At 35.9% G+C, this 15,618-nt stretch overlaps 1 protein-coding gene across 2 annotated transcripts in view; it reads right to left on the minus strand.

The window, feature by feature from the left end:
* The window catches only part of GABRG2 (gamma-aminobutyric acid type A receptor subunit gamma2), a 125,416-nt gene that overhangs the window by 86,660 nt on the left and 23,138 nt on the right, over positions 1–15,618 (minus strand). For both annotated transcript variants that reach the window (XM_036849172.1, XM_036849171.1), the window contains exons 2-4: positions 5,030–5,181; positions 3,264–3,331; positions 774–994 (exon numbers count right to left, since the gene is read on the minus strand). In XM_036849172.1, the coding sequence (XP_036705067.1) occupies positions 774–994; positions 3,264–3,331; positions 5,030–5,181 (441 nt within the window). The remainder of the gene's footprint in view (positions 1–773; positions 995–3,263; positions 3,332–5,029; positions 5,182–15,618) is intronic.

Genomic DNA, 15,618 nt, shown 5'->3' on the forward strand with positions numbered 1-15,618 from the left:
TGAATCTTATGAGAGATATTTTTGAGCTGGGGTCCACAATTTAATATTGTACAGTGACTCTGCAAGTTAATACAAGTGGAAAAATGACTATAATATTATGAGAACGATAAAGGGACTTGAGATAGTGTGACTTTACTTAATACTTCAAAAGTTAGACTGAGCTCTTATTTAGCAGACAAAATTTGATTTCCACTAGAGTCTAATTCCAGTCATTACCTTACATCTAATCTAATAAAACCCACGATGAAATCAAAATATATGCAATGAATTTCTTTTGTAATTGTGGCTCTTTTTTCTAGTAACTGATATAACTCTGATGATAAAGGCTTTGGATCCAGTTTAAAGTATTATATTTTATATCTTGAATATTACCTATGGCATAAAATGTATGTCAGAAAGGCATTTAACATGAACCATTTTGAAGCTACAAGTTCCTGGATACTAAGATCTAGAAGAATCATACTATTCATATCTATTATTGAAAATATATACAAATAATTTAAATATCTGCTGTGCTTACTTTTTTATTAGGCTCATGTCCCTGTGAGAAAATAGAGTTCTCACATCAGTCAAAGAAAATGTTATACCTGTGTCCTTTGAAAAAGTTCATTGATAACAGAAAAAAACCTAATTTTGTATCATCACGTACTATTTTGATCAAGCATGCCAACCTGATTTAGGCTTGACATCTTTTGTTCTTTTTGTTTTAAGAGAACATGACTGATCTTTGCTTTATTCCCAGCAATTACTCCTTTCCTTTTCCAAAAGAATACCTTAAAGTGTAGAGCACTCGACCATCATTCCAAATTCTCAGCATCCTATTGGGGGTGGTTATCCAGTGTGCATCGGCCTTTTTGGAATTTCTGAAGAAAGTGTCTGGAATCCAGATTTTCCCCACCATGTTGCTATTCAATCGGAGGACTTTAATGGTGCTGTTAAATTTCAGACGTCTGTCATACCACGTTTGGGCAAAAAATATATCAATCGTATATTCCTGTTTTAAAGAAAAAGATGAAATGGAACATCCTTTATATAGTAGGATTGTATTGTAGAGCATTTGTTTGTATTTATCACATATGTTCTCATTGCCAAAACAAAGCAAAGCTACTTTGGCTTTGAATAGTCCAAAAGAAAGCAGAAGCTTGGCTAAGGAGACTCACCCATCTTTTGTAGACAATACATTATGAAAAAATAGACCTAAGTGAATTCTGGCAAAAGATCATAGCCCTGATACAGTTGTTTGCACTAGGTATTTATGGAGCAGTTTCTCATGTTATTTTGGGCCAGCTAATTCTTTGTCACGGGGGCTGTCTTGTGTATTTTAGGATGTTTACTACCATTCCTAGTGTCTACCTACTAGGTGCCAGTAGCACCAAAAACAAACCCCACCCCCAAGTTGTGACAACTAATAATATCTCCAGACATTGCCAATTGTCTCTTGAGGAGATCAATTACTCAGGTTCAAAAACCACTGCTATGGAGTAAAAGAAAGTCCAGAACAGTTCTCAAAACAGTTCGAAACCAGAGCTCTGGAAGCTAAGCTACCTCACCTCACAATAAAGTGAGGATCCTAGAGAATCTATCTTGTTAGGTAGCATGAAGATAGAAAAGGGGAATACACTATACACAAAAAGCACTTTGTGCCCTGTCTGGCAGATAGCAAACACCCAAAGTAAGGTAACTATTTTTAGTTTTTACTATTACAGTTGTTGTCTTCTTTTTATAAACAAGAGGAAATGCACCAATTAAAAGACAATCTTTACTACTGTACTAATCTCTATCACAGAACATATTTAAAAGTGCTATGATGACAAGTGACTTTGAAATAATTATACCCTCATGTACGTATGTATCAGTAAAGTGGCAACTTTAATCAAAGAAAAGAAAGTGTGATGTGAATTAGACCTGGAGTCATAACACCCAAGATCTAATTTGCCTATCATATTTAGATATTATTTAGCATGATTTTATAATTCTATTTTAGTCATGTCTGTAAATGAGAAAATTAAAGAACAAACCCTTGGTGTTCTTAGAACATGACCCCCAGTGTTCTTAGAATATGAGAGTTGGGGGATGGGAGTCATTCACATTTCCTAGTCTAATCCCCTCAACCCACCACCATGTATGATGAAGAATAAAAAAAAAAAAATCAGGATGAGACTATAATCTTCTTCCTTTGCCTCATTTGCATTGTTCTGGATTATATCTTTGCACTCCTGCCCCTGTATCTCACTGTAATTCACTACATTGTCACTGGGGTAAGTCATACCACTTTGTTTACTAGTTAATTGCATATTTGCAGTCCACAAGTAATGAGAGGGGAACTTCTTCTATGAAATATTCTTTATCAACTAATCAGTGATGTGCCAATAGGTAGAGTAACTCAATAATTTCTGATCCACATTTTGGCAAACACACACAGACAAAAGGTTTAAAATTCTTTAAACCAGCATTTCATAAACTGATCCTGGGACAGTAGTTCTGGGCACTAGTATTCCTGAAACTGTAAGTTCTGTGTTTAAACAAACTACATATATAGCTGATTCTTCTTAGATATTTACAACTTGCATCAGAATTTTAGTTGTAAGGAAGTAAGATGATAGCATTTGTTTAATGGTTAAACAAGCGAACTTACTTGCATGGAGTATGCAGGTGGTGGTATACTTTTTTTTAATCAGCCCAGTTGAAAGCAATAAATGTTTTTCATCTCTCTGACTCAGCAGAGCGTCCTTATTGCTTCCTTGGCAAACACTATTTTAAAGTTACAGTATCACTATGTTATGTTATGTTATATTATGTTCTACTCTATTCTATATAGGCTCCAATCTAATTTCTTATTTCAGATTTGGATAGAAAGCTTTATAAAAGAACAAACTTACATTTATTGTTAAATCTAATGCACTATTTCCTCTGAGAAACAATTCTGATTTGAAGCAAACTATGACCTCTTTACACCTTGAATATTCTAAAAAGTAGTAGAGCACTATATTTTATTTTGTAGTAAGCAGGACCTACCAAATAAGCAGTGAGTGTTGAATTTTAAGATTATAGCATTTACCCAAGGTAATTTTATACATATGATCACATTTAATTTTTGTAACAAATCATTAAAAATAATTATCTTTATATTACAAGGGAGAAAAAAGGATCTGAAAGATTCTCTCTCCCTTCCAATTTTTTTTTTGTTGGTATAGCCCTTGCTATTTCTGTGATACCACATTTCCTCTCTAATGTGTTAATATAATAGACAATTAGAAACTTACCATATTGATAGCATTCACTGGACCAATGCTATTTACGTACATGTCTGTGTGAATTAATGTTGGTTTCACTGTAAAGAGAACCATAGAAATATGTGCATATGGAGAAGCATAATATTTTAATGCTTAGTCCTTGTTATTCTAGAAAGAGATTTATTTTGCTACATTAGGAGTGATTTATTCACAGCTAACTTGTTGCTAGTGACTAATTTGCTACATTTAGCTATTTTCAAAGAAGTATCTTAAGCACATAAACACGATAACTAAGCATAGCAGAGTTTTGAAACTGATTATCCTTTTAAGACTATATAAAAATGAATAAATAAGAAAACACTGCTCAGATTTTCTTCATCCATCTCTCAGATATCCTGAATTTTATTATCTTTCCTTTAAGTTCTAGAACTGATTTGGGCATTCTAACTTGACTGGGCCCATATAGAAAAAAATAGCTACTTAGTGATCTAGAAAATAATGTGCATTAGAAACATGAAGGAGACATAAAAAGCAACAAGTATTATGAATTGTTTCTGAAACATTCCTCCCTGTTGATTCCTTTTATGACCACTTTATCCTCATTCACCTCTAGCCAATACAAAATCAATCTTCCTCAATGATTTAATGAATTCTGTGACTCATCAAATAATACGAGGAAACCATATGGAAACCCAATACACACCTATTTGTCAAGGAGGACTGATATTAAAAATCATGTAGTATTACATCCATGACCTAATGAATGTGCTCCATTTTCATTTAACATTTAATGAACAAGGATTCATAATACCATTCATTCTGGGCTTCAATTCAACAAGTACATTTCTCTCATCTTTATCCATTTTCCTTGAAGTGCCATGCTGTAATTCTCTGTGATGGAGTGGATTCTTCACTCCTCCCTGCATCTGTACCCTTGCCTTCACATCAGTGAGGCTACTTCTCTGCCTCTGAACTTTGAGCCTGACCATTTGACTTGCATTGGCTAATAATATATGGACGAAAGCATTAAGCCTTATGAGCTTCTATTTTCTCTCTTGTTCTTTGCTATTGTCATGAGAAGGATATGCCTAGCTAGTTTGCTGGTCCCAGGAGTGGAATGAGAGCACAGCTTTCTTAAATGAGCAGCTCCAAACTGGCTGAGCTTAGATTAGACCACCCCCAGCAAAGTGCTAAATAAATGCTTATTACTGTATACCACTGAAATTCTGTGGTTGTCTGTTACACAGCTATAGATAAGCAGTATGTCCTTTCTTTCTTTTTTTTAAATTAGTTTTTATTGGAGTCTAGTTGATTTACAATATTGTGTTAGTTTCAGGTGTACAGCGAAGTGAATCAGTTACACATATACATATATCCACTCGTTTTTAGATTCTATTCCCATGTAGTTCATCACAGATTACTGAGTAGAGTTCCCTATGCTATACAGTAGGTTCTTATTAGTTATCTATTTTATATATAGTAGTGTGTGCTTGTTTGTTTTTGATGTTTCTTCAAAAAGAAGTTGTCACTTTTCTTCTATAGTCTTTGTCTGAGATGTCTAGGAAAATTTAAATTTCTATCTCTCAAGCTAACTTGAAAATCATCTTTCTTCATTTTGAACTTATCAGTGCCCTGTCTACCCCCAGACCTGAATGCTGTTTATGCATTCTTTATTTTTACAGTATTTAGTAAAAGTATCATTTATATCCTTCTGGTTATTGAAATGGGCTGATGCTTTCTCCTAATGTGGTAGACTTGTTTTTATCTAACCCACATCACAAAGGGCTTTAACATACCTCCTATATCAGGTCGAAGTTTATTATCATATCCTTCCAGGAGGTTGTTTAAGATGACAGTGACATCACCCTCCGGAACCTTTGGAGTCAAGACCCATGTTTTGTTAGAAGCATAATCTTCATAGTCATCATCAGATTTTTGGCTAGTGAGGCTAAGAAAACAAAATATTGGTCAAGAAACATACAGACTCCATCCAAGTTGACTTTTACTCACAGACCACTGGTAGGAAAGGAGAAATGAAACAGGATGACAGGAATGCGTTACACTGGATTATAGTGAAGATTCTCAGCTGAGGGTTAGTGTAGCTAATTAAACTTCACAGATGTAGATTAAAATCTATTCAAGTATACTCTTCAGTTTTCCACAATGCTCTGTCCTCCCATCTATAAGTGTACCATGTTTTACCCGTTACTTTCGCCTTTTCCATAGTTGATGATCTTCCCGTCCACCTGCCCAACTTCATAAAGGACTTATAAAAAAAAAAAAACAACTATTTTTGTGAAAGCAATGCTTAAATGATCATAATGTAGTCTAGGAGTTCAGGCATAATGTCTACTTCTTCCTCCTTTTAGAAATTAACTTGCTCCAACCTATTAATGAAAGTAAGAGACTGATAATTAGATTCACTCCCACAAACTGCCAGACAAGTCTCTCCCCCCTCAACTGAACTACTAAGGAGAGGCTCAGTCTTGCTGCCTTTCCTTCCTCCAGGGTGTGTGTATGTGTATTTTTTTTTTTCCCTCACTTGCACTGAAAGCAAGGGCGGTTCATTTATCTTTGATTGTTAAGAACCTGGTACTATGAAGAAAGATGTAGCTGTAGACTTTAAACCACTCTTTATTACAGCAAAAGCTCCTGAGCTAGAAACTCACACTAATGGTTAATGTACTACAATCATAGAAGTGAAATTACCTATTTGGAATAATCAAAAAGTGACATAATATTCTATGATTCAGTTTTCTATGCCAAAACCTATCAGAAAAGCCACAACTGGACCAGAAACTAAGGCTGATTTTGGAAGGATATTGGAATTCCTATAGTTTGCCTCTCCCCTGCCCCAAACTCCATCCTCTCCCCTCCACACACAAAATGATTATATTTGCCAGATCTAGGGGCAATGTAAAACCTTGCAAAAGCTGCCATTTTAATTTTTATCAATATTTAATTTTTATCAGTATGGTTACTTTTGTTGCTTATGGTCAAATAAAAAAATACAAAATAAAGTTTCTCATCCCAGTTCTCATCTTCAGTTTATTTTCTTAAAGATATGGTAAGAAAGAATCTCGTCAGAAATCAAATCACTGCCACATTACCCTGAATATGTATCATATTCTCAAACCATATATTATATTCAATTATACTCATTTGTCAAGATAGATAAATATATACATATATAACATATATATGTATAGATAAATAGATAGATGACTAAATATGGTAGGAGAAAGCTGATTATGTGATTAATCTGGTTTGAGAATGAGGATGGGAGATGAAATTTTAAAAGTAATCACTGGCGTGAATCAACTTAGTAAGCAAGTAATCTTTTTATTCCTTTAAAGCTTTATGAATAGGAAACATAAAAACTGAGTCACACATTTGCATAAAACCTGACATAGCCAGTCTTATATCTTGCACTTCAGTTAACATAAGAACTTTAAACAAAATTTGAATTTCATAGAGCACCCCTAGAGGGTATGTATGATGGGCTGGACAAAGCTTCAACCAGCTCTCAAAGAGAATTACTTCAATGCAGGCAGAGAGCAGTTGTCTGCTAGGAAAATTCCTCTTAAGCCTCAATTCATCATTTCTCTACAGCACTGATGAACTCTGTGTAATAGAGTTCTAATCCTATGACCTAAATCTTACTAGTTTAAGAAGAAAAAAAAAGTTACCTGACAAAGAAATTTTCAAATCCCCCTGATAACTCATTGAGAAAAGAATGTAGTTGGCCCATTGGATGTTGGATGTTATCATGACGAAATTTTATCACTGTTTAATTTGTTCAGGCAAAAGTGCCTTTTCAAAAAAATCAACTTTATCCTTCCTTTCTCTCCATCTCTGTCCTTCCCCTTCCCCCTTCCCTCTTTCCCTCTCTGATAAAAGCATCCTATTAAAGTTTCTTCAAGGAAAGGGTATATATATTAAATAGTTTGGTATGCTTGTTCATAGCTCTTCCTCATACTAACAAATAAATAATCCAAGTATGATGGTGTTACCATTATTATTATTTTCTGGCAGACCAGGAGGGAAAAAACATTAAGTGAAAAGAAAAGGGATACTTCTGGGACTTCCCTGTTGGTGCAGTGAATAAAACTCCATGCTCCCAGTGCAGGGGACCCGGGTTTGATCCCTGGTCAGGGAACTAGATCCCACATGCTTGCTGTAACTAAGAGTTCGCATGTCACAACTAAGGAGCCCACATGCCACAACTAAGGTGCTGGCAAGCTGCAACTAAGGAAACCTGGAGCCGCAACTAAGGAGTCCACCTGCCACAACTAAGGACCCTGCCTGCTGCAACTAAGACCCCACACAACCAAATAAATAAATAAATAATTTTTTTTTAAAAAAAGAAAAAAGTATATTTCTTAAAAGGAATACAATTTTCTAGAATTGCACCAGTAATTCTCTCAGAGTCATCATCTATTGGATGCCATAACAATAATCAAATAGATTATTTCACATAAAAGTGTCAGTGACAGATTTGGCCATACTTCAGGATGCCTACTTAGCCATAAAGAGGTAAAATAGAGTAGAGAAATTAAAAGCATACACTCAGGAGTTAGAAAGTACCGAGTTAGACTTCTGGCTTCATATCTTGCCTGCCACTTACTATTTTATGACCTTGGGCAAATTATTTAACCTTGTTAATCTTCACCAAGTTCTCATCTTTAAAATAGAGTTAATACTAGTATTCATATCACATTTTTGTGCAAGGTTAAGATAATACTTACTAAGTGCTTAGCACAGTACCTGACACATAGCTCTGAAAGTAGATTTATAACAAGAGTTCCAATCTTTTAACTAAAACCTGAATCTACAGATACTGCTTCCAGGCTTTGATCTAGAATGGACTGAGAAGAACTAAAACCAGATGTTACCCAGGAAGAAAAATTATGAACCCCTACATTACAAATAAATGAAGTTTTTATTCTCTAGAGTGTTCCCGGCTGAGGTCTAAATTAATGGGGCTGATGAATAATCTGGGGTTGTTTCCAGATTTGTTAAAAAAAAAAAAAAGAAAGAAAAAAACTCTCTCATTCAAAATTGGCTGTTTCTTCAGAATTCTTTGGAGTCAAGACCTCCTCACTTATAGGTGGGCTCTCTAGGGATAAGGAAGATGACCATTAGATAAGGCATTCTGTGGAACTGTGAACTCCATGAGAAAGCCTGGGCAGAAATAGATTGATAATGATGCAAGAAAACTGACTTAACAGTTGAGTGGGCTGAGAGCAAACATAAACTTGAACTTCTAGCTAAAGGCACCTATCTAAATGTAATGGCCAGGCTCCCTGACTTCAGACTATACTACAAAGCTACAGTAATCAAGACAGTATGGTACTGGCACAAAAACAGAAATATAGATCAATGGAACAGGATAGAAAGCCCAGAGATAAACCCACACACATATGGTCACCTTATTTTTGATAAAAGAGGCAAGCATATACAATGGAGAAAAGACAGCCTCTTCAATAAGTGGTGCTGGGAAAACTGGACAGCTACATGTAAAAAACTATAATTAGAAATGAAATGAGAACACTCTTTACCACTATACACAAAAATAAACTCAAAATGGATTACAGACCTAAATGTAAGACTGGGTACTATAAAACTCTTAGAGGGGGCTTCCCTGGTGGCGCAGTGGTTGAGAATCTGCCTGCCAATGCAGGCAACATGGGTTCGAGCCCTGGTCTGGGAAGATCCCACATGCCGCGGAGCAACTAGGCCCGTGAGCCACAATTACTGAGCCTGCGCGTCTGGAGCCTATGCTCCGCAGCTAGAGAGGCCACGACAGTGAAAGGCCTGCGCACCGCGATGAAGAGTGGCCCCCTCTCGCCTCAACTAGAGAAAGCCCTTGCACAGAAACGAAGACCCAACATGGCCAAAAATAAATTAAAAAAAAAAAAAAAAAAAAAAACAACAACTCTTAGAGGAAAATACAGGCAGAACACTCTTTGACATAAATCGCAGTAATATCTTTTTCAATCCGTCTCCTAGAGTAAGGGAAATAAAAACAAAAATAAACAAATGGGACCTAATCAAACTCAAAAGCTTTTGCACAGCAAAGGAAACCATAAACAAAATGAAAGACAACCCACAGAATGGGAGAAAATATTTGCAAACAATGCAACTGACAAGGGATTAATCTCCAAAATTTACAAACAGCTCATGCGGCTCAGTATCAAAAAAAATCAACCACCCAATCAAAATATGGGCAGAAGACCTAAATAGACATTTCTCCAAAGGAGACATACAGATGGCCAAGAGGCACATGAAAAGATGTTTAACATTGCTAATTACTAGAGAAACACAAGTCAAAACTACAATGAGATATCACCTCACACCAGTCAGAATGGCCATCATCAAAAAGTCTACAAACAATAAATGCTGGAGAGGGTGTGGAGAAAAGGGAACCCTCTTGCACTGTTGGTGGGAATGTAAATTGATACAGCCACTATGGAGAACAGTATGGAGGTTCCTTAAAAAACTAAAAATAGAACTACCATACGACCCAGCAATCCCACTCCTGGGCATATACCATGAGAAAACCATAATTCAAAAAGAGTCATGTACCACAATGTTCGTTGCAGCTCTATTTACAATAGCCAGGACATGGAAGCAACCTAAGTGTCCATCAACAGATGAATGGATAAAGATGCGGCACATATATAAAATGGAATATTACTCAGCTATAGAAAGAAACGAAATTGAGTTATTTGTAGTGAGGTGGATGGACCTAGAGTCTGTCATACAGAGTGAAGTAAGTCAGAAAGAGAAAAACAAATACCACATGCTAACACATATATATGGAATTTTAAAAAAAAAAAAAAAGGTTCTGAAGAACCTAGGGGCAGGACAGGAATAAAGACACAGACGTAGAGAATGGACTTGAGGACACGGGGAGGGGAAGGGTAAGCTGGGATGAAGTGAGAGAGTGGCATGGACATATATACACAACCAAATGGAAAATAGATAGCTAGTGGAAAGCAGCCGCACAGCACAGGGAGATCAGCTCGGTGTTTTTTTACCACCTAGAGGGGTGGGATCGGGAGGGTGGGAGGGAAACGCAAGAGGGAGGAGATATGGGGATATATGTATATATGTAGCTGATTCACTTTGTTATAAAGCAGAAACTAACACACCATTGTAAAGCAATTATACTCAAATAAAGATGTTAAAAAAAGTAAAAAATTAAAATTAAAATTAAATAAAAATATAATAAATAAATAAATGTAATGGCCTTTTGATAAAGGAGCACAATGGTTTACACCTATTCCACTTTCTTACTATACTTAACAGCTTTGCAGTGCAAATAACCTCTCCAATCTTCTCCCATGTACCACTATTTCAAAGTGAGACCTCTGAAGCTTCCCTCACATCAGCCTGTGCTATCACACCCTATTTTTTGATAAATTCATACACTAAGAGTTCAGAGATCATGCTGGAGATTAAGATTGTTAACTTTCTAGATTCTGGGAAAGAACCCACCACTATTACAAATTACTATTGCATTATGTTTCCTCTTCAAAGAGCATTCAAGTATCAGAAATAAAACGTTGATATTTAAAAAATAATAATAAAAATAAATAAACGTAATGGCCTTTAGAAGTGATTACTCCTTATTGTGCCCTTTATAGACTAAACATAATCTTTTAAAGGTAAAGAACTGAAGATAACATTACTCTTAAATTAACTTACCATAAGGAAAAGCATTTTTTTTTGTAGTCTGAGTGATAATTTCTGAAAGACAGTGCCAGAAAAGGTTATAAAGTTTTCATCTTTGAAAGTTTTAAAAAAATTGTTAGAAAGTCATCCAACCAAGAGCCTTGGAGCAGCAGCATAAGATCTCCTGGGAAGTTTCTAGAAATGTAGAACCCTGGGCCCCACCTGGACTCCTGAATCAGAATCTTTATTTTAACAAGATCTTCAAGTGGTTCATATGCATATTAAAATTTGAGAATCTCAGTCATAAAGTGTTTAAACCAGGGGTGCTTACTCGTGTGTGTGTGTGTGTGTTTGTGTGTATGTTTGTGTGTGTGTGTGTTGGGGTGGGATCTTTAAAAAAAAAACAGATTCCCAGTTCCCTACTTTAGTTCTTCTGACTCTGAATCTCTCTGTTGTAAATTAGATTATTAATTTTAATTTTCATCTTTACATTTTTATGCATGATTTGAATTTATGCATGATTAAAAACATGTAATGAGTTCATGTTTATAATCAGAAACAAAACTCAATTTTATTTAAGAACAAAAAAGCTTTTAAAACAAATACTGAATAGATGTTCAGTGAATTAGAAGATCTCGCAATTAGAAGATTTTACTTGAATTTTGGTACATATTTTGGATATTTGCCACTGTGAAGATTAATTATTCAGTTTATGCAATTTTAAATTTTAATCCAGGTATTTCATATTTTCACGGATTCAATAAGCTGTGAGTTTTGTAGGAAGAAAAATCTAGTCATTGTATTCTTCTAGGGTAGTATAACAGCAAACATTTGGGTGAGAAACAAAAACATTTGTCTTTTCATTTGGGTATCTTCAAATCCATTGGTGTTTGGTATCATAAACACAGAATATATATTTTTCTTTCTCTGCCTACAATCTTCTCTCCAACTCCTAAACCAATATTGGGCATGGCTTATTCCTTCTAAGTTTTCAATTTTCAACACAAGAATCACCTTCTGAATAGGAGTAGAGGTCATTTCTGTTCTATCTACCTTTGTCACCCACCTGACCCTTTATATGTTCTAGCCAGTCCTTTGACTGATTCACAGCATTTGTTACAATGTATGTTTACTGACTTGCTTATTGTCTGTTTCCATTACTAAACTATAAATTCCATGAGTGCATGGAATTTACAATCAAAATTTGTGAAAAGAATCTTTTTTTTTTGCTAACTAGTTTTCCTAAGATAAATAATATTACCAACAACAGCTATTGTTAAATATTTACCATGTTCTACGGATAACTTTAAGGACTTCACATACATTCTCCCACTTAATCTTTAAAACACTGATATTCCTACAATTATTTCCACTTTGCAAATGAAGAAAAGCGATGATATTTACCAACAGTCATTTTAGTTTGCCAAAACCAAAATGTTTAACCATTATGCTGCTAGGCTTTGAAAAAAGAATTGGGACCAAAGAATCTGTGACTGTACATTCATCAAAAAAATAAGATCATCTAAAACAAATGGCTGCTTAAGCTCATTTTCCCTTAGGACAATAAATTAGTTTATGCCTGAGTTCAATAAAAGTAAGGCACCTTCAGCACAAAGTTAATAACATTCAAATTTCATAAACTTGCCATTGCAGATACCAATGATTTGATCTCCCCACACTGAGGAATAGAAGCAGAGCTTGTAATTTAACTTAATGGATGTGATCAGCTGCCTCAAATTCTTTCATGACTTGGAAAGCAATGCACACTGCAAGGGCAAGGCATAAGCTAGTTCATTTCAAAGAACGTCTTCCAGGCACAGCAAAAGGTGGACTTTGGTATATAGTGTAGGAACAGCTATGCCAGGTGAGTATATATCCTCGGAGGGCACAGGGGACTTACAATCTGATCATGGGAGGAGGAGACTTCCTCTGTGCTGTCCTGGAGGACCAGGGATTCCTGAGGAACACTGTGGTTTAGTGAGTAGGAGCATTGGGGCACAAGTTACTCTTTCATACACAGCCTTTAGTGGCCTATGGGATTCTGTATCTCCTAGTAAGGACATGTAAGAACCTGTGCAGAACTTGTTGGGAAGGGTGCTTTATGCACAGGTGAGTATGTGAGTGCATATATGCACAGAGGGTAGAGGGCAGGGGGGGTAAATTCTGTCGATTCTGTGTGAATTATTCTGCCTACAATGATCCCCTTAGCTCATACCTCGTTCAATTTTTTGATAATTAGGTCAACAGCTGTTGGTAAGTGTGTTTATTTGACTGAGTCAATTATCAGATTATATATTCCTATGTATGAAATGCAAACAGTTTATTAGCAATCGCCAATGACCCGTATCAAATAAATTTCTCTGGGGGTTTATTAGCTAAGATGAATTTTTTTTTGCAAGTATCAAAACATTCAAACTAAATTGGGAGGGATATATAACTTTAAAGCTTAATGTAGGATAAGCCTCATGGTGCTCTGATTCAGCTTCTCAACTATGTATTTAAAAACTCAGACTCTTTCTGTCTCACCCTTCTGTCCTCCATGCTATCACCCTGGACCCAAAGATGGCTTAACTGTACAGTCACAAGATGCTAGCCACAACTCCTTACCTCTATGCTTCCTTGTTTATATCCATGAAAACAGAGATAAACTCTTCCAGTTTACTTTTCTAAAAGTCCCCAGAGGGTCTCATTTTGTGAATCACTGGCCTGAATACATATGAATTCATACATATGAAGCCATATCTATAGCTAGAGGGTGGGACTATGTTCATTATTTTAGTATAATTATATATCCTACCACTAGTATCAAAGATGAAATCGACATCCCCAAAAGCATGTGGACTTCACAGAGAGCAAACGAAAACCGGGATATTTACGATAAGGAGGGAAAATGTGGAGAAGAGAACCACAGCAGTCACGAGGAACAGAGGGTGTAAATAGGAAAAACACATATCAGGTCATGTTCTAGGCATATCATTGAAGTCCATTTTCCTACAGTTAGTGCCCTCACTGCATGTGCTGTTGCTGTTGTTGTGTATTTGTTTTAACTCACTCAGAAACAAAAGTGGGAGAATGTGGAGCGGCTAGCATTCATACCCCGCTGGAAGGAAACCATTTTGGCATTATATTCTAATGATGAACCCTGTGTATCCGATTCACCAACAAGGGCATCCCTAGATTTATTCCGAAAAGAAATGCATGCACACATCGACCCCAAGACGTGTACAAGAATGTTCACAGTTGCACTATTGGTAATACAAATCTATATAACCTAAATCAATAGTAGAATGAATAAGTAAATTATGGCGTATTTACATAACGAAACACTATACAACAATACAAATTAGTGAACTACCACTACGTGCAGCAAAATAAATCTGAAAAATAAGCATTTGAGCAAAAGATGCGACACATACACCCAAGACACACACTCACACATACGCTGTGTTTCTGTTTGTATAAAATTTAGGGGCTTCCCTGGTGGCGCAGTGGTTGAGAATCTGCCTGCCAATGCAGGGGACACGGGTTCGAGTCCTGGTCTGGGAAGATCCCACATGCCGCGGAGCGGCTGGTCCCGTGAGCCACAATTACTGAGCCTGCGCGTCTGGAGCCTGTGCTCCGCAACAAGAGAGGCCGCGATAGTGAGAGGCCCGCACACCGCGATGAAGAGTGGCCCCCGCTTGCCGCAACTAGAGAAAGCCCTCGCACAGAAGCGAAGACCCAACACAGCCAAAAATAAATAAATTAATAAAAAAAAATTTAGTATCAGGTAAAATTCAACTATGGAGGTCCAAGTCAGAACAGTGATTACTTTGAGGGAGAAGAAAGTAGATAGAAATCAGGAGGGGGTTAAGGATGTCTTCTGGGGTGTTGGCAATATTTATTTCCAGAAATGGTGGGTGGTAACATGAGTTTTTATTTCAATTAATGACGATGCACTGGTCCATATTTATGTACTTATGTACTTTATATACATTTTATTTCACAATAACAACAAAAAAAGTGTTTAAAATTTTGGTTTAGACTTGAATGTTAAAAGCAAAATAATAGGCAAGAAATATCTGTCTTCAACAAGAAATATCTGTCTTCAAGAGTGTTGTTTCCCAAAACTTTGCAAGTGTCTGGCGCTTGACAAAACACCCAATGAATACTTTTTCAAAATACTGAATGAATCAGTGAGAATACAGATTATTTTTAAAGGTTCACTGTTTGTGAAAATTAACTTGGTAAAACTCACTCTTTACAAATGTACGTATGTCTCAGTTATAGGTAATATTAAAATGAGCTGCCTATATAAAATGCCGTCCAGCGACTGTCATCACTCTCTTCATTAAATGCTATCGATTCCTTGCATGTGAAAACTCAAATAACAGATGTTGAAAATATTGATATTTAGGGAGGTTAAAAAGGAAATAAGGCCAAGGTTAACCCAAGAAAGCAATTCTAAAGTCCTTTTAACTGTCTATGGCTGTCAGAATAAAAATAAAAGTGTTGATGCTAAATTGTGGTAAGAAAGACATATCAATGGATACAGGAATTCGTATGTCATAAATAATAATACATTTTGGTAATGACAATAATGATTGTTAAACTGACACATTCTTAATTTATTCCTTTACTTATAAAGTGCTTTTATGTGATAATTTACAAAATGATAAAAAATAATAATCTCAGAGAGCAGCCAAGATGGCAGAGTAGAAATACC

Source organism: Balaenoptera musculus, chromosome 3, assembly GCF_009873245.2.
Source record: "Balaenoptera musculus isolate JJ_BM4_2016_0621 chromosome 3, mBalMus1.pri.v3, whole genome shotgun sequence".
NCBI classification, from domain to species: Eukaryota; Metazoa; Chordata; class Mammalia; order Artiodactyla; family Balaenopteridae; genus Balaenoptera; species Balaenoptera musculus.